We start from the raw sequence: 23790 nt of genomic DNA, 5'->3' as shown, positions 1-23790 counted from the left end.
ATCCCTAACACTGCAGTAAGTTGTTTTAGATACAATTTTACATTTATTTGTGTTTAGGTCTAATTAAAAGTGACAGTTAACCCTTCAAAGCCCGATCCAAGGATAAAACAAAACAGAAAATTACTTTTTTTGGTTTGAAGTACTTATTTGGCCTTTTAACAAAATATGTAAAAAGAAAAAACAGAAATACATTTTTGATATTAATAATTTATTACTATGCGATAAGTCAAGATTATTGTTTGTGTAGTCTTCTGCCCTCTGTTATCAGGTATATCTGATTGTGTACAATAGGATTTTGAGCAAAGTTTTTACCATTAAATTATGCAAAAGGTGTCAGACGCAAAACATTTCAGAAACCGTATGTATCAAATATGATACATTTGGCATTACAGGGTTAAGAGAAGAAAAAAAATTCTGCTTCTGGCTAGTATTGCAACAATATTAGCCTGCAAATATATAAATACATCTTGAGAAAAGGATTCTGTATTAGTTAAAAATTGTATATTGATCTCCATTAACTTAAATTTCCACAAAAAATGTATAATTCAAATGAAGACAATGCTTATAATTCATGCAAATTGTAATTGTTTCAGTCACTTCCTTTGTGAAGGTGAACGGCACTAGATAAAGCTTAATGTTACAGCAGTTGCATGTAAGCTTGTTCATATAAACTGCTGAACTTTATTTGGCTGAAAAAAATAAATTGTTCGGATTATGAAAGTTACGTTTTGTTTTTGTAATCATGCAAAAAAAAAAAATTAGTGCATAGAAAAGTATCTAAAGGAAGAAAAAGATAAATCAACTGCATAAGCTAATGCACCTGTTTTGTATTTTGTTTTTAATAAAAAAAAATGTTATTATAAAAAGAAGCTCATGCACTGTTGAATTTCAAAAGGGGTTGCTTTGAACAAAGGTTTCCTTTCTAAAAAGTATATTTCCTTTTTTTAATATATATTTTTTCCTCTGTTTAAGACCGAACATAACGGAAGTTGTGTCGTCTCGGACGTGACGTACTCCAACGTCACTACGGAAGTAAGCTGATTGGTGAAGATGCCTTTCAGTCAATGCCGGGGGTTAGATTTCCCCACGTTACGCTCCCTTTCAGTCCAAGCGGAGGGACCCTATGCCCCTGTTCATTCAATACGCCTGGTTTAGGGTGGGGAGGGGGCTGTCAACATAGAAACATGGCCGCCTCTACAACGGCTAAGGCAAAAGGCAGGCAGAACTCGAAGTCAGGCGATGTGAAACGCTGTGAGGAGTCAATGTCGCAATGTCGGGAGATAATAAAGCCCACCATTATCGAGCTGACCAAAGAAGTTCGGACGAACATCCTCTGCACCGTAGAAGGATGTGGCAAGATCCTCCCCAACACACCTGCATTAAACATGCATCTGGTAAAGTCGCACCGAATAAACGTAAGTAAAGGTAAACCTGCTAACTCGGCTGGTTTTAACATGGAAGTACAGCCCATGCTAATTTGGCTAAGTAGTGATGAAGAACGCCCTAAAATTAGAAAACGCAAGTCATCCAATTAGCAAACACAGAAGATAACCCACAGGGTGTGCAATATTTGATCAGTTTCATAAAGAAATGTTTATTCATATGTTTTTTTTTTTCAGGTGGGTTTATACTAGCTGCATGTGGTGGGTTGTGGTCTTTCTAGGCAATAATAAAGAAGATTCCTATATTAACTCCTAAACTACAGATCTAGGTTATATGAGCCTGTTTGGTGCCATCTATACTATTTTAAAAGTGATTCTATATCATAATGATCTATATCTTCGCCCAGTAACACTCCTGCTTTGTTGCTTGAGCTGTTTGTTTATTTAAAGCCCTTAATATGCTCAGTGTGATATCCTTCTTATTCTGTCATCTGTTTGCTTTTAAGAACAGATGAAAAAATGAGGCAATCTTTCATCTGTGTGCTGAAGATTTTGTTACATTATGCATTTTATTAGTTGGGAGGTTTAAAATATTTACCAGTCACGTGGGAGCTGGTTTATTCCAATCTATGGTTGATTAAAATACTGATATTGAGGTTTTTATTTGATAACGATAACATCATATTGTGTAACAACGGTGATCATGGCCCTTTACTCTCCCAACCAACATGGCTGTCTGCTACTGCACAAAGATCTATTTAAGACATGGATGCATTTGTTGTGGATGAGCTGCACTGACCTGCTCAGACTCCTGACCTTAACCCAGATGAACACTTTTGGGATTGATTCAAAGCCAGACTGAGAGCCATGCCTTCTTGTCCAGTGTTGGTCTGTGACATCACGACTGTGCATGGAGAGTAATGGATAAATTATCCCATCAACATTAAATCATGTGTACAGACTTCCTAGAAGTATTGAAGCTGCTGCAGCTTCGAAGCTTAGTTTAAAGTCACACAGAACCCTAATGGGATGTCACTTAGGTTCAAATGTAAGTCAGGGAAGGAGAGCAAATACTTTATGGGAATAAGATGTTTTCTCTCAACCAGGAAATGTGTCATTTGCAGCCAGAAACGAACAGATCTTCCAAATTTCAAGTAGGACAATGTAGTATTGTGAGGGTATAATGTTAGTGGGGGGAAAAAGAATTGTATTCTTCCTTTTTTATAGTAACATAAATACAATTTGAGGAATTATTTATATCCTTCTGGTGCTGCAACTAACAATTTTTCATATCTGTCGATTATTTTTAGGTTCTTTAAAGAAGATTTTGTTAATGAAATTAAACCAAGTGAAACTAAAACTTTTCCACTTCAGGACTTCTGGATAGATTATACACTGCAAAAACAATCTAGAAATAAGTAAAAAAAAAAATTAAATCAAGTGTATTTACTCTTAATTTGAGTAGGTAAATAAGATGATTTGCCAATGGAATTAGATTTTTTTAATCTTAAAATAAGATAATTAGATCATAAGTACTTGAAATGAGGCAATACAATAGTTTTTTTTTTATTTTAAATGTAAATTGTCTTGCTCCATTGACAAAGTGTTATTTAATTCCTCAATTCAAGAAAAAATGCACTTATTAAAAAAAAAAAACAGTGTATTGACAGAAGAAAGTCGTTTTTTTTTTATCTTAAATGCAAAATGTTTATATTTTGACAATATTTGTATAGTTAGTAGTCTAAGTGGATTGCTTTGTCAGCTAAAGGTATGTTTTAGAGTCTCTATACTTGAGTTAATGATTAATTGATTAAATTATCCATCCATCCGTTTTCCATCACACTTATCCCTGCTGGTGTCTTATCTCCAGCTGTCTATGGCCGATTTATTTCACCTGTGTTGTCCATCGCAGGACAACACAGAGACAAATTACCATTCACACACACACTCACAGCTAAGGAGAATGTAGAGAATCCAATTAACCTAACAGTCACGTTTTTTGGACTGTGGAAGGAAGCCTGAGTACCTGGAGAGAACCAACGCATGCTCAGGGAGAACATGCAAGCTCCATGTAGAAAGACACTGGGCCAGGAATCGAACCTAAGGAGCATTGCTACCCACTGCCTCACTGTGCAGCCCCGATGACTAAATGAGTTGATGATTATTTAAATTATCGATTAATCCGATTGTTTCAGCCCCATACCCTTCTCCATTATCAACAGATAAAGATGTTTTTTTGCCCCAACATTCAAATAGAACAGAAGTTTTTCACATGTCCCAACAATCTATGTTAAAGAACAGAATACAAAGATGCATAATCTACCTTTTTCTTTTTTGGAAGGATTAGTTTTTACAGAGCCTAACTAACGTCCAGTAAACATTTTTTAAGGTTTATCTTTTATAAATGGGTAAATTTAAGTTAAATCCGAGACAGTTGCAGCTTTTGGCTTGCAGTCAGGCTGTTTCCCCTGTCCTTGCTGAATCAGACCTTCCTGTAGCAGGCTGTAAATTCACTGTCACCCCCTCCATGAATGAGCTTCTCCTTTGGCTATGGCTGCCTTTTGTCCCACAACAGACTAAGCTCTGTGTCTAAAACAGGTGAATCAGAGAATTTGAATGAGCTGTTAGTCGTGGATGCATGCAGGCTGAGGAAGTTTTAAAGAACCAGTAAACTCCCTGGATTTGGAATAAAGGGTTTAAGCCCTATATATACAAGTGACCGTGAACATCACAGTGTTTATAGCTTGGGTAAAAAACATCAGCTCAACTTTATTTAGGCAATGCTCTGTTCCTGTTTATCATAATCCTTTTACTTAGCCTCACTTTCGGTAATATATCTACAATGCCGCTCTAAGCAGAAAATAACTGACATTTGATTCGAGTGGAGTGAGAAGATCAATTCTCTGCTTTATATATATATATATACATAGATATATCTATAGATAGATATATAGATACCGCAGGTTCTCAGTGTGCACTTCTTGTTTCTTACAATTAATGATTTGATGCTCCAGGACTGAATCATGAAGTTGGACACTACATTGCTTTATTTTAAGAATGTTTTAACTCCCCTAGAATTCACTTCATTACTGTAGCACTAACTTATTCTTCTGTTGCTCATTGTTAAGTTTCTGAAGTGAACTCTGATTGCAGAATGGACATATTTTATTTCTGATTGTCTAAAATCTGATTATAGTATCTTTTCCTGGGCCTAAAGATACTGCTTTGATTTGACCTGACTCTGATAACCTAAATAGCCTCAAGCTGCAGTAGATTTTCACTGCCTCAGTTTCTCATTGGAAACAAAGGATCTCTGTTACATTTTGTTGTTGTTGTTGATGAGCTCTATAGAAAAGACAATAAATCTGGGCCAAGTGATGTAGCCGCATGCTGATGGTCAACAATTTAACATTTAGTGAAACAAACTGTTTGTCTTATGGTTGTCTTGCTTGCTTCCTTCTCCCTGATTAAGCAGAGGATCCTTTAATAATTATCCTTGTGACGGCTGTGTTGTCTGTTTCCAGTGGGTTATATTTACTCAGTGGAAAAGCTGGTTCCTAATGATATGAATTGGTTCATTAATTTAGTTAGAGAAATCATAAATGTCAAAAAATGGAATACCGTAGAATTAATTTTTTTACATGTGGCACTTAAAATGTTTCAGGTTTTTTTATTCATTGATTAGTTTTAAATTTTCTTTTAGAGCTAGAAAAACATTTACAGCTGTCTCTTTTTCAATTAAATGGTACCTTACATTTATGGACAAAACTATCCTTTCTCCAAATCTTAAATGTCTTTTTTTCTACTGACTCTTGTTTTTTGTGGTTTAATCGGAATGTTGAATTTTGGACAGAGAAGACAGCCACAATTTATGAATTTATGAATTAACCAAAAAATGGCCCTCAGTTTGACAGTTTGTGCTTCCTTTCAACACAAATATGTTATTACAGCAAAGAAATGATCAAATGTTGATTTCTTACTTTTAGTTTGTGTCAATTGAGTTCGGACTAGTTTTAGCCTTGAAATGCAGCTCTTTGATGTCTTTTAACTTTTTGCTCTTGTTGTTCCTTCAGGATGGAATCGTCAACCCTACAGTCAGAAAGGAGATTAAGGGCTCACAAAAACTTTACTGCTGTCCCGTCGAGGGCTGTCCCAGGGGCCCCAACAGACCTTTCTCACAGTTCTCCCTGGTTAAGCAAGTGAGAGCTCTCTTCATATAATGGCTTCTTTTTTTACCGGATCGACAACTATCTTAACCTGTTTTGAACTATGTAAAAAAAAAAAAAAAAAAAAAAAACCCATCTCTTTACATGTGACTTAAAAAATAGCGTGATGTTTTTTCTCACCCAATGAGATTTACTGAATTAGGTCTGAGTCGTTTAATTTTTACAAAAAGCTATTTATTTGTGTCTTTGCGTCAGATGGGGGTCCTAAAAGTCTGGGGAGACGTATTTACATCTGTGAGGTTTTACAGTGAAGTGTGGTTTTAAATGAATTAATATTTGGCTTAAGCATCACAAAAACTGTACATATTAATTTAGTGATTTTTAAATTATATATTTAGATTATGAATTATCTCTAAAGTTTAACTGTTATTGTATGGTGGATCTGCTGATCACCACATCAATAAACTCCTAGTCTTACAGGTGCTGGTCATAAAATTAGAATATCATGAAAAAGTAGATTGATTTCAGTAATTCCATTTAAAAAGTGAAACTTGTATATTATATTCATACATTACATACAAACTCATATATTTCAGATGTTTATTTTGTTTAATTTTGATGATTACAAATGACAACAAATGAAAATCTCAAATTCATCATATCAGAAAATTAGAATATTGTGAAAAGGTTCAAAATTGATGGCCCCTGGTGCCACACTCTAATCAGCTAATTAACTCAAACCACCTGCAAAAGCCTTTAAATGGTCTTTCAGTCTAGTTCTATAGGCTACACAATCATGGGGAAGACTGCTGACTTGACAGTTGTCCAAAAGACGACCATCGACACCTTGCACAAGGAGGGCAAGACACAAAAGGTCATCGCTAAAGAGGCTGGCTGTTCACAGAGCTCAGTGTCCAAGCACATTAATAGAGAGGCGAAGGGAAGGAAAAGATGTGGTCGAAAAAAGTGTACAAGCAAGAGAGATAACCGCACCCTGGAGAGGATTGTGAAACAAAACCCATTCAAAAATGTGGGGGAGATTCACAAAGAGTGGACTGCAGCTGGAGTGAGTGCTTCAAGAACCACCACACACAGACGTATGAAAGACATGGGTTTCTGCTGTCGCATTCCTTGTGTCAAGCCACTCTTGAACCACAGACAGCGTCAGAAGCGTCTTGCCTGGGCTAAAGAGAAACAGGACTGGACTGCTGGTGAGTGGTCCAAAGTCATGTTCTCTGATGAAAGTAAATTTTGCATTTCCTTTGGAAATCAAGGTCCCAGAGTCTGGAGGAAAAGAAGAGAGGCACTTCATCCACGTTGCTTGAAGTCCAGTGTAAAGTTTCCACAGTCAGTGATGGTTTGGGGTGCCATGTCATCTGCTTGTGTTGGTCCATTGTGTTTTCTGAGGTCCAGGGTCAACGCAGCCACATACCAGGAAGTTTTAGAGCACTTCATGCTTCCTGCAGCTGACCAACTTTTTGGAGATGCAGATTTCATTTTCCAACAGGACTTGGCACCTGCACACAGTGCCAAAGCTACCAGTACCTGGTTGAAGGACCATGGTATCCCTGTTCTTAATTGGCCAGCAAACTCTCCTGACCTTAACCCCATAGAAAATCTATGGGGTATTGTGAAGAAGAAGATGCAATACACCAGACCCAACAATTCAGAAGAGCTAAAAGCCACTATTAAAGCAACCTGGGCTATCATAACACCTGAGCAGTGCCACAGACTGATCGACTCCATGCCACGCCGCATTGCTGCAGTAATACAGGCCAAAGGAGGCCCAACTAAATACTGAGTGCTGTACATGCTCATACTTTTCATGTTCATACTTTTCAGTTGGCCAACATTTCTATAAATCCTTTGTTTTTATTGGTCTTCAGTAATATTCTAATTTTCTGATATGATGAATTTGAGATTTTCATTTGTTGTCATTTGTAATCATCAAAATTAAACAAAATAAACATCTGAAATATATGAGTTTGTATGTAATGTATGAATATAATATACAAGTTTCACTTTTTAAATGGAATTACTGAAATCAATCTACTTTTTCATGATATTCTAATTTTATGACCAGCACCTGTATACTAAGGTCCTTGTCAGTCTACCAGCGCATAATATGTGTTTTAAGGTCCTGTGGATTACAGGGTGGGGTCTCTATAGTTCTGACATAAACCCCTCAGCTGTTGGTTCAGATTAGGATTTCTGGAATTAGGAGGCCAGACTAACTGCTTGGATTTCTCTGCATGGGTGCTGAGGTGTTTGTAAACCTTTTTTTTTAATTATTTTTATGTTTTTATATTTTCCAATAATGTGTTTAATTGTAGCACTACATGAAGATGCACGCAGAAAAAAAACACAAGTGCTCCAAATGCAACAATGGCTACAGCACAGAGTGGGACCTAAAGAGGCACGTTGAAGACTGTGGGAAGACCTACCAGTGTACCTGTGGCTGCCCCTATGCTAGCAGAGCCGCTCTGCTGTCTCATATCTACAGGACGGGTCATGAAATCCCTTCAGAACACAGGCATGTAAACATTTAGAATGAATGGGACATTATTAAACTACCCATATTATTATTATTCAATTGATTTTTGTCTGTCTTGTCTTTCTTTTACAGAGTTCCTCCTGTAAAGAAGCGAAAAATGGAGAAACTTTTAAATGTTTCTGAAAAAGTTGAGGTTTGTGACTCAACTGCTCAAAAGACGCCTGATACTAAAGAAGTGGCAGAGATGGCGCTCCCTGCTGATTCCGCTGTGTACATCCTAGATCCAGTGAGCCAGAACTGTAATCCCCACAGGGGTCTTCAGAAGTTGCTCCTCCCGAAACCCAAGATGACTTTAGTCAGCGTTCCAATTATGCAGCTGGCCCATCTGCCTGTCCTCCTTCCATCAACAGAAAGCGGTGCTCTGAGGTCTGTAGTGCTTGCCGTTGATAACCAAGGCTCTGTGGGAACCCTTCAGCTTCTGCCACAAACCCCAGGAACAGTCCTATCCCAACTCGATGTAAAAAGTTTTGCTTTAAAGGATTGCCTTCCTTCTTCACGTTCTAGCCAAGACCCAATCAGCACAGGGGTTCAGGTCAATCTGGACCCTACAAATAAAGACGACTCGGCAAGCAGCATGACAGGGCAGCGAGGAAGAGGCGTCTCTACCAACATCCAGACAGACAGGTCCTATTTGTCCAAAATGGCTCCAGTGGCAGGAATTGGAGAGGGAATTGGACTCTGTTCTGTGAGTGAGTCCTCCGTGTCATCCTGCTCTCAAACAGACATCAGTGTGAGCGCCCAAGTCCTCTTGCCAGTTAGTGTTGAAACTCAAACATTTGTTTCAAGAGCCAAACCCACATCATCCGTTGGAGCTCAGACAGACAGTCAGTGCTTCAGCCAAATTGCTTCCTCCTGTTCATCTGTGCTGCCGTACAAAACGAAGCAGACACAGACATGTTTCATAATGCCACAGTTGGAGGAGAAAGCTCAGAATCAGGCTGTTATGTGCTCTGATCTATTTGAGAATGACTCTCTCAGCGTTTCTACCCAAACATGCACAGAGATAAATGAAACCCTTAATGCTGAAGGAGGTTGTCTATATGCGGACCCAAAGTCAGTGGTTGGTATGTGTTTTGGAGTGCAAACACATGATCTTAATGCAAGTAATGTGGCGGACAATCAGACCCAAACTATAACTCTTTTAAATGACCTGGAAAACATTCTGTCTGGTCACCAGGACCTCGCAGAGGCCTCTGCTGGCTGTGGCTCAGGCCCAGGCTCAGTTCCGGAGCAGCACAATGGTATAGACTTTGACTTTGAGGAGTTTCTCAATGCTGTGCACATCCAGACACAGACGGAGGAGAGTGAACTTGGTGTCCTGGGTGGCGATACACCTCTGGAATCTTTGGATATTCAGACTCAGACAGATTTCCTCCTCATGGATGAACTTGACCAAAGCGAGGGACAGAATCGATCCCAAGCCAGCGACCTTGAGCTATTTGACACCCAAACTCAGACTGATCTCAATTTCCTGCTAAGCTCTGGAAGCAGCATTCCCCTGAGCAACATCTTACGGCATTCAAGTTTTTCTATAAGCACAGAGTCCTCAGATACTGAAACACAGACAGACCCCCCCTCTTTTGCAGCAGGTCTGTCCTCGCAGACCCAAACAGCTCCGGGCGAGCATGGAAGGATGCTGAACAGCACAGAAACCCAGACCGTGACCAGTCAGGCGGAGAGCCTTGGACACCTTTTCCTGACCAGCAATGAAACACAGACTGTAATGGATGACTTCCTGTCAGCTGACCTGGCATGGAACATGGAGTCACACTTCAGCTCCGTGGAAACCCAAACATGCGAGGAACTTTGTGCTCTTTTTCAGCACTCTGACAAACCAAACAGCTGAAAAGCCTCCTAGTGAGGATTGCCATGAGCCTTTTGCAGAACAGGGTTCTGATATATGCCGCTTTCTTCAAGGAGAATGAGTCCATGTTGTTCTAGTAGCCATTTGACCATTCCAGAGGGGCAGTCACATTCAGAGCGTTTCCAGGTTTATATACCCAGGGCAGGGTTTCTACAGTTACAAAGTTCAGGCTTTGTTGGAGCATTTTATGGGTCTTGAGAAGATGGAAAGAAGGAAAGTGATTACTGAAAAAAGTTTCATTTTCCTGACTTTAGACCTTAATTCTCTCAAGGTTAAAAATTGAATCTTACTAAATACATTCTGTGTGGATATTTTGTTTTTCTTTTGCATATATTTATGTTAAAAGGACATTTTGTCTTTGATTTGCCACAAAGGACCTCAAGTTTTTTGCATACTGACTGAGGCAGTAATAGAAATATCATAAAAGGAGCCATTTTACTCCCCTTTAACTTTGGATAGCTTACAATTCATATTTAAATCCATAAATACACAATTTTGAAAAATTGAAGCAGTTTAAACAGCATTTTAGTTTTGTTTTGGGTTTTTTTCAGTGTGTTGAAAAACATTTCTATTAGTAGTCCAGGGTGCATGTTTTTCTTCTCAAATATTGAGAAAGTTATAAAAACAAAAACAGTCAGGAGATTTGAGTCTGGAAAAGAAAAGTGTGTTTGTTTGTCTATAAAATATAAGTAGGAACCCTGCTGACAGCTTTGTTGCACTTTATTAGCTCAGAAGGCATGATTGGTTAGCTCTTGTGCCAGTTTACATATATTTTTTGTACACATAGTATGTTGTGTGCGTTTTCCTCTAAAGTGCTTTGTATTATTTCAGTAGTTTATGACATTTGCTCTTAATTTACAGTTTCCATGTTAAACTAACAGGTATTAAAGCCTCTTGAACAATCGGCATCCTAACAGTGCAGGATGTCTTAATGCACACTTTGTTTACATATAAAAAGCGCATGAAACCTTTACAAGGTTGGCTACAGGAAATGGCTGTGTCTGCAGTTGTGCATCTGATGGCTGCCCTTCTTTAAGTTACTGTTTGCCTTAGAGAATTAAAATCTCTACTTCATACACTTAGCGTTTAAAGTTTGAGAGATGTGACCAATTATTTAGTTTTCTTAACACTAAGCCTACCACAGTACAACAGTTCATCGCTCTAAGCAGCTAAAAGACGTCTAAAATAAAACGCGTTCAGCTGTAGCACAAGTTGAAATAAGTAATAAGTCTTGTGAGCTCTAGCACACTTTTTATTGAGATGTAATTGATGTTTAATGTTGTGTGGAAACAAAACTTGTCTTTTTTATTGTTTTTTTCGTAGGTAAGCACTCCCAGTCATTTAGTCTCTGACTTATTCATTAGCTGGATGTAAGTTTATACAGTAGCAGCACTGTGCTGAGGAGATCCTGTATTGTAAATGTGCAGTAAACAGTGAGTTAAAGCTAAGATTAACAGCTTGCTTTGTGTTTACCATCTGGTAGTGACTGAAAAGAAAATCTTTGGCGTCACTTTGTATTTTAGCTTCTTTTCCAAAAGGGTCCACGTATAGCTTTTGTTTTAATACCGTTTAACTTATTTATCTAAAGGCAGAATATATCATTTTCTAAAAAGAACAAAAGGTTATAGGCCTTGTTTGTTTCTGTCTGTGCCTTAACTTTATTAACTTGGTTATGTTTGATATAAGTTGCTGCTTTAAGATAAAATATATTCGAATCCATCTGCATTCCTTTGGTCCTTGCGTTGCATGTTTAATCCATTGAGTAGAAATGTTATCAATAGGGTTGCATGATGTACCAAATCAGTTCCTTTTGGATTTGAGGATTGTCATATGAAATGATTCCTGTTCGTCATTAATGAAAACGTTCCATCTCGTTATTTTATGTATGCGGGGGGGTTCAAGTTAAAAAAAAAAATCAGAAAGTGAAGAATGTATAGAAAATAGCCCAGTGTCTAACTGTTCCACACTTTTTTTTTTCACAATGTTCTTAATGTTTGAAGATTCCCTGTCTTAAAAGTTTTATTGGAACATTATAAATTGAACTATTTATTGCTTTATATTGACTTAAGAAAACACAGCATTGCCTTGATGATGTTTAAGCTTTGTTGGTCTTTATTGTTAACAGTGTTTTCTCTTTGAAGGAGTGCATGCACAGTTTGTTTCGAATAATTCTGTTTCAGTTGCCTCAATTTATAGTTATCCGTTGCCTTAGTTATGTGTTGAAGCTACACTTCAGTTGTCAATAAATATTCAAAGGACATCTGTCTATTTTTGCCTTAAAGCATGCCCTTAAAACCTTTGTATGTGATTTGTATGCACAATTAAAAAAAGGAGCAATATAAACATAAGTTAGATATCCGGCAGCATTTTGCATAAAAATTGAGAAATATTTCCGATGTTAAAATATGAAGATACTCCAGGTGAATCCTGTTTAATCTGACTTTCAGATATTGTGTTGGCAACTTAAAAAGTCAAACTAATAGATTTATCAGTGGAGTGTTAGCCTAGGGAGTAAGGGTAGTGCACTTGTGAGAAGGTTCCAAGTACCCGGTTCGATCTCCTCCTGTGGCGCCACACAATGGCAGCCCACTGCTCCCCACGGGGATGGGTTAAATGCAGAGGTACATTTCTCAAATGCGAGTTAAAGTTCAATAAAAACAAAAACGCAGTGATAGATCTCCAACATCCCTGTTCATTTTAATGGCACCTGATAAAAGCACAATGATCTGTTTTTCTTAGAAACTGGGAATATTAGAAAAAGACTAAAGATTTTAATGCACGGTCTATACACACATTGGTGGGGGAAATGGCTGGTTGACAGTTGAGAAGAAGCCAAGGGAAGAGTAAACTACAAATAAATGCTAAACAAGATAACTTTGAAGAGGACCATAACCAAGCATATATATATATATATATATATATATATATATATATAGTTCAGTGGAAGATTGGTCTCCATTATAGCAAAGCACAGAAGGCACAGATTCTGAAAGCATAAAATCTTACTGAAAAACACCTTTTGCATTCATTGTTTTTAGCTACTCCTGAACCAGAGACTATGGAAGCTTTTCTTATGGGCTTAAAAGCATTGATTGTTACATAATATGCATTGCTGTTTTAATAATGCAATCTTACATTTTAATTGTAAACCAAGGCCCCAGAGTCTGAAGGAGGAGTGAAGGGAATCATAAACCAAGCAGTTTGAGGACCTGTGTGAATTTTCCCACTTATTGCTAATTTTACAGCTATGTTCTCTGCTGGTCTTGGTCCACATGGTCCTCACTACAGGATATTTTAGAGCACCCAGTCATCCCTCTGCTGTCAGATATTAAGCTTAAGGTACCAATACCTGGTTTAATGACCACGGGATCCCATCATTAAATAACCACTAAACCCTATCTTATAAACACTCTATGGAGTGGTTATAAGAGGCAAAATCAATACAGATGAGCTGAAGCTCTCTTTACATCTCTGCAGAGCCACAGGCTTTACACAGCCCTGCCAAGCTGCATACATCTAAGATAATTATTCAAAAGGAACAAAGAAAAGTGCATTTACTATATATATTGACGAAATTTCCAGTGTGCAGAAAGGTTTGTATTAAAGTGCATTTTATTGGAATATATAAACTTAATAGAAAACTGAAATATTTACATTTTCAACTAAATATTTATACTTTTCTTTACTACCTAGCTGACATTAGGGGACCAGTATATATTTAAGGTTTGGATTTTAGCATAATGTTGAGATAAGATTAAGAGCTAGATGAGCTGAACTTCACTCACTATGGGGATGTACAATGAAAGCTCTGATACTAAAACTGATAAAAGTTTAAGAAGGCGCAGATTCCCAATAAAGAATCTTGCTACACTTTTTTATTAGCTCTCTGTGCATTGTTGCTAAGTAACAAGAAGAGCTGCTTAAACACTTATAGAAAGAGTCTAGAAGAAAAGAAAGCTGGTAAAAAGGGTTGAATGTGAAAATTTACATTTTAAAAAACCCTTTTTTTTTACTATTTTTTCTTAAAAATAAGTTATTTTTAAGGTTTTTAATAACGTAAGACTTCTGTAAAACCATTCACATCAAGGCATTCAGTTACCAGGGGGTTCCTAAAAGGATCTTTTTCAAGATCTGGTGGTTAGCTTGGAGGATATGTTTATATCTTTTATTTATTCTATTATGTTGTTTTAAAGCTGGTTAGCACATTTCTGTCTCTCAGATATGTTGTTTTGATTGAAAAGTTATTAAATATAAGAAAGGAGACATTTCCAAAAAGTCAAATAGTAAACTTGTATGAGGAAAATACTTAAGGAACCAGTGATGGGACATCACTGTTGCGTTATAGATTTCTGGCAGTGACACATAAAGCAGCATAATAATGTGCACACACCTCCGTATTTGCACATAGACATGAAAAAAGAAGCGCTATGAGAACGTGACTCTGCGCCTTTATGACTGCCATCAGCTAACAGAGGCAGGTGAACACAGTGTTGCCAATTCAGTGACTTTATTTCTATATTTAGCAACTTTTCAGACAGTAGCGACCACTTTTTGTATTGTCGGATGCTTTGCTGACAACACAGGCACACACAGCTCTGAGTTTAGTGTCTTTAGAGAGTAGTGAGTGTTGAGCCCCTCCCTCCTCCAAAACACAGCAGCTGTAGCCCATTTCTGCAATCAGAGGGAAAATAGTTACTCTCCTCTGTTTCCCCATTAATCATCATGAGCCACATGTGCCGAGCTTCAACTAATCCCCTTGAGTTAAAAAGTGGCATGTAAGTGTAATATTTTACTTATTTCCTTCTTTGAACCTGTTGCAATATAATAGATCCTCCCTACATTTAATTCATCCACAGTCTCACCCACTGTCTGCCTCTGCACTGCAACAAATCTAAGCAAGTACATTTTCTTAAATTAAGATTAATTCATTCATTAATTGAGCTAGGTAAGTGAGACACTTTGCCAATGGAGCAAGAAAATTTAGATTCAAAATAAGAAAAACAAATTAGTGTCTTATTTCAAGTGCATCCTATCTAATTATTCTATTTTAAGACTAAACATACCCATTCTATTGGCAAATCATCTAAATTAACCACACAATTAAAGGGTAAATACAATTATTCTGACTTTTTTAACTCATTAAAATAGGTTTTGCAGTATGTTAAGGCAGTTAAGAACAATTCTACTTAAAGAAGTTGAATTTGTTAATTTACTTTCAGTTCAGGATAAAACAATCTTCTGGAACACTACAAAATGTATTTGGAGTATTTTTAATTATATTGTCTTGCTAATGTCGACATACCTACAATATACAAAGGATGTGATTGTGTCATTATTCTTTTTAACATAATTTATTCTGATATTTGTACTATTTAGTCAAAGAAAACACAAATCTTTGTTATAAGTGGTCTTAGAGAAAAATTAGTGCAATAAATGCTATGTATCCGGGGTCAAATTTGTCATTCAAGGTTGGAGGCCTACTTTATATTGCAAAGAACCAGGCAGGTTATTTGGCATTTGTGGCTGGCAACACCCATTTGAAAAAAAGTCAGCCTCACTAAAATTTTAATTTAAATAGGAACACTAGTGCTCCTATTAAGAAAGCTAAGCATGCAGCCCAACATGCATGACCTATTCTATTGAGACATGTTTTTTTTAGATGCACACCTAATTCTTGGTGGCTTAAACTTTAGCACAAAAAATATTTCTTTATACCTTGGAATATTGTAAGACAATACATGTAGTGCAAAATATTTTCTCAGTTCATGTTTTCATTGACCTAAATGTCCAGTGGAGATCAGCTTATGTTCAGTTCCCAACACAAACTGGAGTAGCATCCCTCTACAGCATGACAAGGAGAAGCGCCAAAGTTGGTGACAATCCCTGCTTAGCTCAACAGATACCATGGTGGTATCCTACTGCACATAACACCTTAAGTCTGGGGTCGCCAGCCATGGTCTTCAAGATCTAATCTCCTACAGGTTTTACATCAGGGTTTCTTAACCGCTGTCGTCCATGTTTTAGATGTTTCAATGCCTTCACATATCTGACCTGAATGAAAAGGTGATCAACAGGCTTATGCAGTATTTAATGGCTGCCGAGGAGGTAATGCAATCATTTATATCAGGTGTGCTTGAGTAGAGCCACAGCTAAGGCCTGAGCCCACTTCACCTAAGCACTAACCCTTTTTTTGCACCTCCCTACAGAGTGTCCGCCACATTTAGGGCCGTCTTAAACCACAAAGTGGGTAGGGCGAGTGGATCATTTAGCTCTTAATTTACAAGTCTGAAACAGTGCAGGCTCTCTGGAACTTAGCAGCGGGTGTAAAGGCGACCTGGAAGAAGCACCTGCATTCAAATGTAAGTTCTGCTGGTTTGTTGCATCATCGCACTGACAGAAAATCCCAAGTTAGGAGGGGGAAAAAAGACGTCATTGATCCCCAAAAGGGAAGTTCCTCTTTGAAATAGTTTTATTTGACTGTATAAACTTATTTTGAGAAATGGACAAATGTTGGATGTCATGTCAATCTGCTCCGCAGAGTTACATCCATGCATGTGGGGAGTCACTGTGTTGCCATAGCAATGGAGGGAAAAGCAGTTGAAAAGCATCTACCGGTAACTCAATCAAGGTGCCCTCCACAGCTGTGAGAAGGACTTCATTGTGATTGACACTCAGTAGTTAAGGCATAGTGCTAAGTGGCGGTTTGGGACTGGGCCTATAACATGAAGTTGGCCCTGAGGACCAGGGTTAAGAAACCGAGCTGTGTCCGAACGTCCCCCTTAATATAGTGCACTGTATAGTGGTTACGTCATTTAAATTAGTGTCCGAACGTCTAGTGGATGAAAAAGTAGTGGACATGAAATTTCCCACAATGCACCTTGAAAAGTAGTGATCATCCATGGTCACTAGATGAGCAGATGCATCCTGTTATGCTTTGTGAGAGCTCTCCTCTCAAATCATCATGTGATTTCCTGTGGCGGTGAGAAAGAACAAAGATGGCACAGGCACCGTAAAGGATAGCCTTCTTAGATGAATCCCTGCTCCAACAGCTTAAATGAAAAGAATAGCTTGTTTCCAGGCCTTTGTCAAACCTGATGGCACGTTGAAGAGGTAATTCAGTCATTTCAATTAGCAGTGTCTTGGAGCTACTGCCGGACAGTAGATTTTGAGGACCAGGGTTGGAGACTCCTGCCTTAGGGAGTATGAAACATAATTTCAGTACATACAAATTGCACATTAACCGAGAAAAACACACTACTGTTTGTCTATAAAAAAAAAAAAACACACACATCAGCTAAGGATATTTAATTGACCGAATGTTATCAGTGATGACACGCATCAAAAAGCTCTAGAACATGCATTTCTTATCCTTATGTTAACAGGATCCTGGTGGTCACCAGGGTTTGCACCAGAGCAAGTGATTTGTTCTTCTCTATGAATAACTACTTGGATGAACTGTGTCATGTTTTAGGAAGTATAGGTAATTGCCTCATTATAGAAGTTCCAGTTGCAAAGTTCCAGATCCCTTGAAGCTTATGTTAGAGTTGCATTACTGCTCCATCAGGCTGGATGTGCTGCCTTCTTTAGAAGATGTTTGGTTGCCTCCCAATGGATTATTAGCCTTCTTTGGTGTTGCTTCTTTCTGGCTCTTCTGATTCATAATCATGCACCCCATAGGGGTGACTCTGGCCCAACCCTGAACCTGATGTGGAAATAAGTGAAAAATAGCAATAGTTTTATCTCAAGATATAAAACAAATAAAATAAATCAGGCTCCGCAGAAATAAAGCATAAAATTTTTTGAAATGCAAAAAGAAAACGTGTTGGACAATAAAGGATTTGGTACTATGAATGCTCTATAGTAAGGGTATTTGGTATTTTACTTTTTTTCTGTAACATCCTCCATTATGATCATTAACATCTAACGATAAACACTTCCAAACTGGTATGACTAATAGTTCAAAATATATGAATTTGTACATCTTGACGTAAAAATATCCATAATGTCTTGTCAGTAACTAAATTTATTTTTAAGATTTTTAAGATTAACTGAACAAGCTTTTACTATCATGTGTGCCTATTTAAAATTAGACAGATACAGATTTCTTTTTTTCCTTGGGGCTAAAGCAGATAGAGGAGAAAAATGCTGTACAATATTCTTGCTAGCAGAAAAAGGAAAAACTGGTAAATTCCTCCCCTTCAAACTTTGATTAGTGCACCTCTAATTTTTTTTTACCTTCAATTATTTGTTGTGGACTGTAGAAAATTCTCTTAATTATGGCTCATGGTTATTTTAAAACAAAACAATACCAGATAAAACATTTCTGAGGCTCTGAAATGAGGCTGTATTCTGAGTTGTCATAAAGGTATGGACTTTGCACTGAAGAATATGGATTGCTTTTTTTGCAAACTGTCAGATTTTTTTCACCAATCAGCCTAAACATTATTGTGTCTTGTCTAGTGCATCTGGAAGGGAACATGTCGGTAGCCAAAAAGCCAAAAGAGGATGGTTCGAAAAGTATAAAATGAGTTTGATGTGCCTACTTGGTTCCAGAATTCCCCAGATCAAATCCAAACTAATTTCAAGAGGTCAACCTACCTCACTGCTTACAGGATTGAAAGATGTACCAACTGCTGTAAATTCTCACATAAAGGACAAACAGCTCTGAATAACCTGCAGACAATTTTTTTTCCTTTTATGCCATATTTGAAAAGCAGAACAACAATTTGAAAGTGTGTAAAAAGCTTTGAAGCCACCAGTATACAGAGCAGCAAAAAAAGTACCCCCCCTTTACTTGCTGTTTATGCACTCTTAAATCTTCCTCATCAAACCAAACTTAATACGAAAGATAAATCTGTGTGAAAAAAGATCCATACAATAAATCCAATAATACAGATGTTTTAGTCCACTCAAAGTCTTGGGATTATTGTGTTTTTTTTTTGCACTGACTTCTTTTTCGACTACGTGCTGAACTGTAGTCGACCAAAATCCCGGTTGCTGCTCTGGCTGCATGGTGGAAAAAGATGGGTCTGATGTGCATTCGGCGGAGATGCCCTATACTTTCTTTGCCTGTAACAATGGCAGCTATATTTGCTGTGATCAGTGGGTAAAAAGTAGTTTGAACCTATTTTGAAGTGAAAGTCCACCTGAATACATCATCAGTGCAGTCAGTTCATCCAGATTACCATCCTGCCTTCAGATATTATTTCTGTCAGAGCAACTTAGACCCCCGAGTAATCCCCTTCAAGAGCAGCCTCTGGCCTGATCGCCTTCTTGCAGTTTGCCACGGCAGAGGCGACCAGCTGGTAGGTAGTCTGATAAACCAGACTGAGATTAAATGTGTAATTTAGTCTGGCCCCGATGAATAAGACATCGGAAGATTGTTGATGAGAACAACCCGTTGTTTTTCAAACCGCTGTCAGTGCCTATTAGCCAACGCTCTGACCAATGAGCGCAACTGACTGTGACGTAAGCGCGACAGAAAGCTGGTGGTGGAGTGTAAACAAACAGCCTGTTAGTAAAACAGAAAATACGTCCTTCTTAAAAATTAATGAGCTTAGAGCCTCTTTCTGCTCACCTTTCAAGGAAAACCCCAAGTCTAATCCTTCCAAAACTGATTGTAAAGCTGAGTCAAACGAGAACTGTTTAATAGTTGTTACCATCTTCCTCGTTGTGCTTTCTCCAGTGTCGCACAGCTTTGTCGTCCCGCCCGCTTTGCATCCAGCCATTCAAAACACATTTCCGCGTTGTAATTGGCCCGCCAGTTCTAGGGCCTGCGGCATTGATCGAGGCTAGACCACTCACAGGCAAAAACTATTTTGGCCGCTGGCGGGTGGGGCTAGTTTACTAGGCTAGCTGGAAGGCATTTTTCATGTACGTAATCCAAACTGCAGGCACCAGGGTAATAAAAGCGAACATGGTTTGCAGGCAGATTTCGGCATTTTAAGTTAATTTAGGCATTAATAAACTGTTTCAGAGAAGTGATCATAGCGCCCTGCATCATCAGGGCTGCTCCTGCTGCTCTTCATGTGTTTTAAAGAGGTGGTTTTGAGGGGTGGTCTGAAGGGAGAGGCATGGTTGTGTATGTTTAAAAAATATAGCTTGTTGGAACAGTTTTTCCCAAGATCTCCTACAGCACCTTTAAGGGTAAATTCCAGATGGACCATTATGGCAGTTTGTTGTTGTTTTTCCCCACTATCACCTTTACTTTGACTTCTGGAATAAGGATTTTAGTTTTTTTTAGAAAGCAAGGCAGGAGAGGTTCACAGCTGTTACTTCTATTTGTGAATAATGGATGTTGTGATGGTTTGCTTGAGTTCAAAAGCCTTAAAAAAAGTCTTTGAACAGTCCAATATTCAATAAATCAGAAGAAAAGAGACTGCATCACTTACAGCATGTTCCTATTCAGAGTAACAATGCCACTCATAGGGTTGCACATCTCTCATGTAGCTCTCCTCACTTATATCAAGCAGAGCTTCAACACATTTCCTCCTTAGTGTCTAAAGCTCAGACACCCTATCGTTTCTGTTCATCGCTTCCTGACAATCTTGTTTCGTCTCAAAGTTATTAGCTTGAGGTGGATCCTAGGAGATGATATAAAATAATGATCAAATAGTTCCTTAAGCTTAGATCACACAAAATAAAATTCACAAAGTTCTCTCTTACCCTAAAAAAAAACAAAATCTGCTTTACAAGTTGAATAGGTCCTGTACTAACCTGCCAGAACTCCTCGCAGTTGTAAATGCCTTCAGAGGGCAGTGGTGAGGTCGTCATGGTAACAGGGAAGGCGTGACGTTAAGAGTATGGGAGGGCTGCTTCCGGCGCAGGAAACATTCAATTCAATTCAGTTTATTTATATAGCGCCTATTCACAACACAAGTCATCTCAAGGCACTTTACAGTTCAAAGTTTTCTATCTAAGGAAAACCAGTTGATTGCATCGACTCATTGACTCAAATGCAATCCCTCACACTAAGCATGCTTGTAGCGACAGTGGAGAGGAAAAACTCCCTTTTAACAGGAAGAAACCTCCAGCAGAACCAGGCTCAGTGTGAGCGGCCATCTGCCGAGGCCGACTGGGGTTCAAGGAGACAGAAGCAGAGATACAAAAAGCAGCTGCAAAAGGCGGCCCCGTCCAGGAAACACACAGCCAGGCTGACGAGCACCGAGCCAGCTCCCATGCCAGAGGACGAAGAGAGCACATCCAGCCAGTCACGGTCAGAGAAACAGGACTACACTGGAAAACAGGCCGATTTCCAGCATCTATAAACAAGGGTGTTGATGGAAGCAGCACAGCTGATGTTTCTCTCCAGGATGGCGTCACAGCCAAACAGGAACAGACAAGGCAAAGCTACTCTGAGAAAAAGCAGACAGAGCATAATGTTAGAGATTGAACTAACAGATTCTGCAGAATAGGAGAATAGAGAGAGAATGAAGCAGAATGATGAAATGGGGGTCCCTATGTCCTCCAGGAGTCTAAACCTATAGCAGCATAACTATGGAGATAGCTTGGGATAACCTGAGCCACTCTAACTATAAAAGGAAAGTTTTAAGCCTAGCCTTAAAGTAGACAGGGTGTCTGCCTCACGGACTACTATTCTTAATGCTACCTTAGCATTAAGAATAAAATATAGGCCTATGTGAAGCTTCGTGAAAGTTTGGCATAATAAAGTATATAGTGTAAATAGTCTGGAATGCACAGTGCTTTGCTTATGTGAAACATATAAATTATTATTTTTATCATCTTTATTTTCTCTTTTTTAATTTTCCAGGGGGCGGATTATATCATGTGAAAGTAAAAAAAAAGGAAGTTAATTTTATTGCTTCAGAAGTGGGGAAAGCATTTTCGGTGAGATGAAACGTGAACTTCTGCACGTAGCCTGGTGACGTCAGTACGTCCCCCATGCCCTGCAACTACGCACGAGATGAACCCTTACATTTTCTTTTCTCTTTTTTCACACCCTATCCTTTTCTGTTTTGACGGAGCAGAAACTGAATGTAAATTCCTTTCTACGTAGCTGCTCCCAGATGCAGAACAACAAACTATCGGTTAATTGGTCCAGAGCTGAGGGGAGTCATCCTCTGACGCAACAGGAGCGCCTATCCGCGAGGGGGACACTACCACCTGAGCCCTTCATGTCTTAACTCGCAGGCTGTATTTCATCACGAGCAGCGCGGTTGTGCAGTGCAGGTCGCCCTGGCGCTGAAGCAAAGCCCGGGTGTGTGCGCGTGCGTCCCAGCCGCTGCAATGCTGCCTCCCAAGAACTGCCTGCCGAGGAACTACAGCTGCATCGCCGGGCTCTTCGGAAGCCTGACCGCGGCCAACCCGAGGCTCGAGGATGGGGAAGACTACGAACTGATGAACGGATCGTGTGAACCCATGGAGAGCCCGGTGGTGGACGAGAGACCGCGGGGCAGGGAGATTTTCCTGAAGACCCCGCAGAGCCCCAATCTGCGCCGGAGGTGCAAATCGCTCCCCACGCCCACGGAGAGGGCAAAATTGGAGATCGCGCGCAGCAGGAGCCCGAGCAGTCAAAAAAAGGTCCGCTTCGCTGATTCCCTGGGTTTGGAGCTCATTTCCGTGAAGCACTTCGACGATGCGGACGAGCCGGTGGTACCAGAGCGCATTTTGGCCAAACTACCCAAGGGGACGCTCCATAACCTGGACACAAAGTTCCCCCGGGATCCTTCGCACACCGTGTGTATGGATCTCCAGTTCACAAACCCAGGCACGTTACCCGGGTTCGAGCAGAAGGTCCGAGAGGTGAAGGTTCTGCTGGAGAGCGTTCAAACGGATGACTTCACCCTCTCTGGCTTCGTTCGCGTCCTAAACCTGGCCTTCGAGAAGAGCGTCTCTCTGCGCTATTCCCTAAACAACTGGATCACCTTCATGGAGAGCTTGGCCACCTACGTCCCAGACTCGAGCGACGGCGTCACCGACAAGTTCAGCTTCAAGATCGTCATGCCCGCATACCTGGATAACGGCGGAACCTTGCAGTTCGCTATTAAATACTGTGTCGGCGGGCAGGAATTCTGGGACAATAACAACGGGAACAACTACAAGGTGCGCCGCCACCGGTTGAAGATGTCTCCGCCGCGGGAATGGGAAAACGGTTGGATCCACTTCATTTGAGGGCCGATCAGTGCGTAATCTGCGCGTAATGATGCCCGGGTAGACCTTCACTGTAAGACTGTAGCCTGTTAAATATCTGGCTTCGTGTTTTTTTTTTTTTTCTTTTTCCTGTCGTGACTCAAATCTTTTTGACAGAAAATGATCAGCCGGACAGAGTCCCAGCAGGAGGGAGGAGATGCGATCTGTTTTTTTCCTCTTATTTCTTTTTCCATTCTGGGCTCGGTGAAGCTTGGTGCCATTTGGGAGGCCCTGCTCATATTCTTTAATATGCCACGGAAAAAACAGCTTCAGGCTTTACTTCTCACTTCAGAAGAGGTTGTTGTGACATTACTATCGCTTGTGCGTCTTGTTTAGCATGTGTATTGATTCAGTGGTCAACGGGACGGGTTAAAGCTTATCTGGGCACACATCTGCTGAAACAGGAGATGTAAATGAAAATTAAATGAAATAGATTATATAAAAAGATAATATATAAATGGTTATTTTATGTATGACATAGGTATATCATTTCTAATAAGATATTGAAAATGCCTTACTGTATTTAAAATGTTCACATGTTATTTATTTGTGCAATATTCTCAACTTTTGGGAAATAAAAATAAACTATCAGACATTAACCGAGAGGTGTAGCAAACTCAGCATTTTTATGTGGGCTCTGTATAGATCTATCCCAGGACCCTACACTGAAAAAAA

General features: G+C 39.3%; 2 protein-coding genes across 2 annotated transcripts; both read left to right on the top strand.

The window, feature by feature from the left end:
• The first annotated feature begins 1037 nt into the window (after positions 1 to 1037).
• Positions 1038 to 12226, top strand: atmin (ATM interactor). Its single transcript, XM_038306753.1, has 4 exons — positions 1038 to 1415; positions 5456 to 5581; positions 7882 to 8081; positions 8175 to 12226. Exons 1-4 carry the CDS (start codon positions 1065 to 1067, stop codon positions 9946 to 9948), a joined length of 2451 nt encoding a protein of 816 aa, XP_038162681.1. The 5' UTR covers positions 1038 to 1064; the 3' UTR covers positions 9949 to 12226.
• A 9658-nt stretch (positions 12227 to 21884) lies between these two features.
• Positions 21885 to 23379, top strand: LOC119797588 (protein phosphatase 1 regulatory subunit 3E). Its single transcript, XM_038306730.1, has one exon. It carries the CDS (start codon positions 22213 to 22215, stop codon positions 23095 to 23097), a length of 885 nt encoding a protein of 294 aa, XP_038162658.1. The 5' UTR covers positions 21885 to 22212; the 3' UTR covers positions 23098 to 23379.
• The last annotated feature ends 411 nt before the right edge of the window (positions 23380 to 23790 follow it).

This window comes from Cyprinodon tularosa, unplaced genomic scaffold (assembly GCF_016077235.1).
Source record: "Cyprinodon tularosa strain WSP-4 unplaced genomic scaffold, ASM1607723v1 ctg59, whole genome shotgun sequence".
In the NCBI taxonomy this organism is placed as follows: domain Eukaryota; kingdom Metazoa; phylum Chordata; class Actinopteri; order Cyprinodontiformes; family Cyprinodontidae; genus Cyprinodon; species Cyprinodon tularosa.
The sequence above is the reverse complement of the archived record's forward strand: the minus strand, read 5'-3'. Positions and strand labels throughout refer to the sequence as shown.

Coding starts and splice junctions, on each gene's coding strand:
- LOC119797588 (XM_038306730.1), top strand. CDS start 22,213: ATGCTGCCTCCCAAGAACTGCCTGCCGAGGAACTACAGCTGCATCGCC.
- atmin (XM_038306753.1), top strand. CDS start 1,065: ATGCCGGGGGTTAGATTTCCCCACGTTACGCTCCCTTTCAGTCCAAGC. Junction 1,416..5,455: donor TAAAGTCGCACCGAATAAAC/GTAAGTAAAGGT, acceptor TTGTTCCTTCAG/GATGGAATCGTCAACCCTAC. Junction 8,082..8,174: donor GAAATCCCTTCAGAACACAG/GCATGTAAACAT, acceptor TTTCTTTTACAG/AGTTCCTCCTGTAAAGAAGC.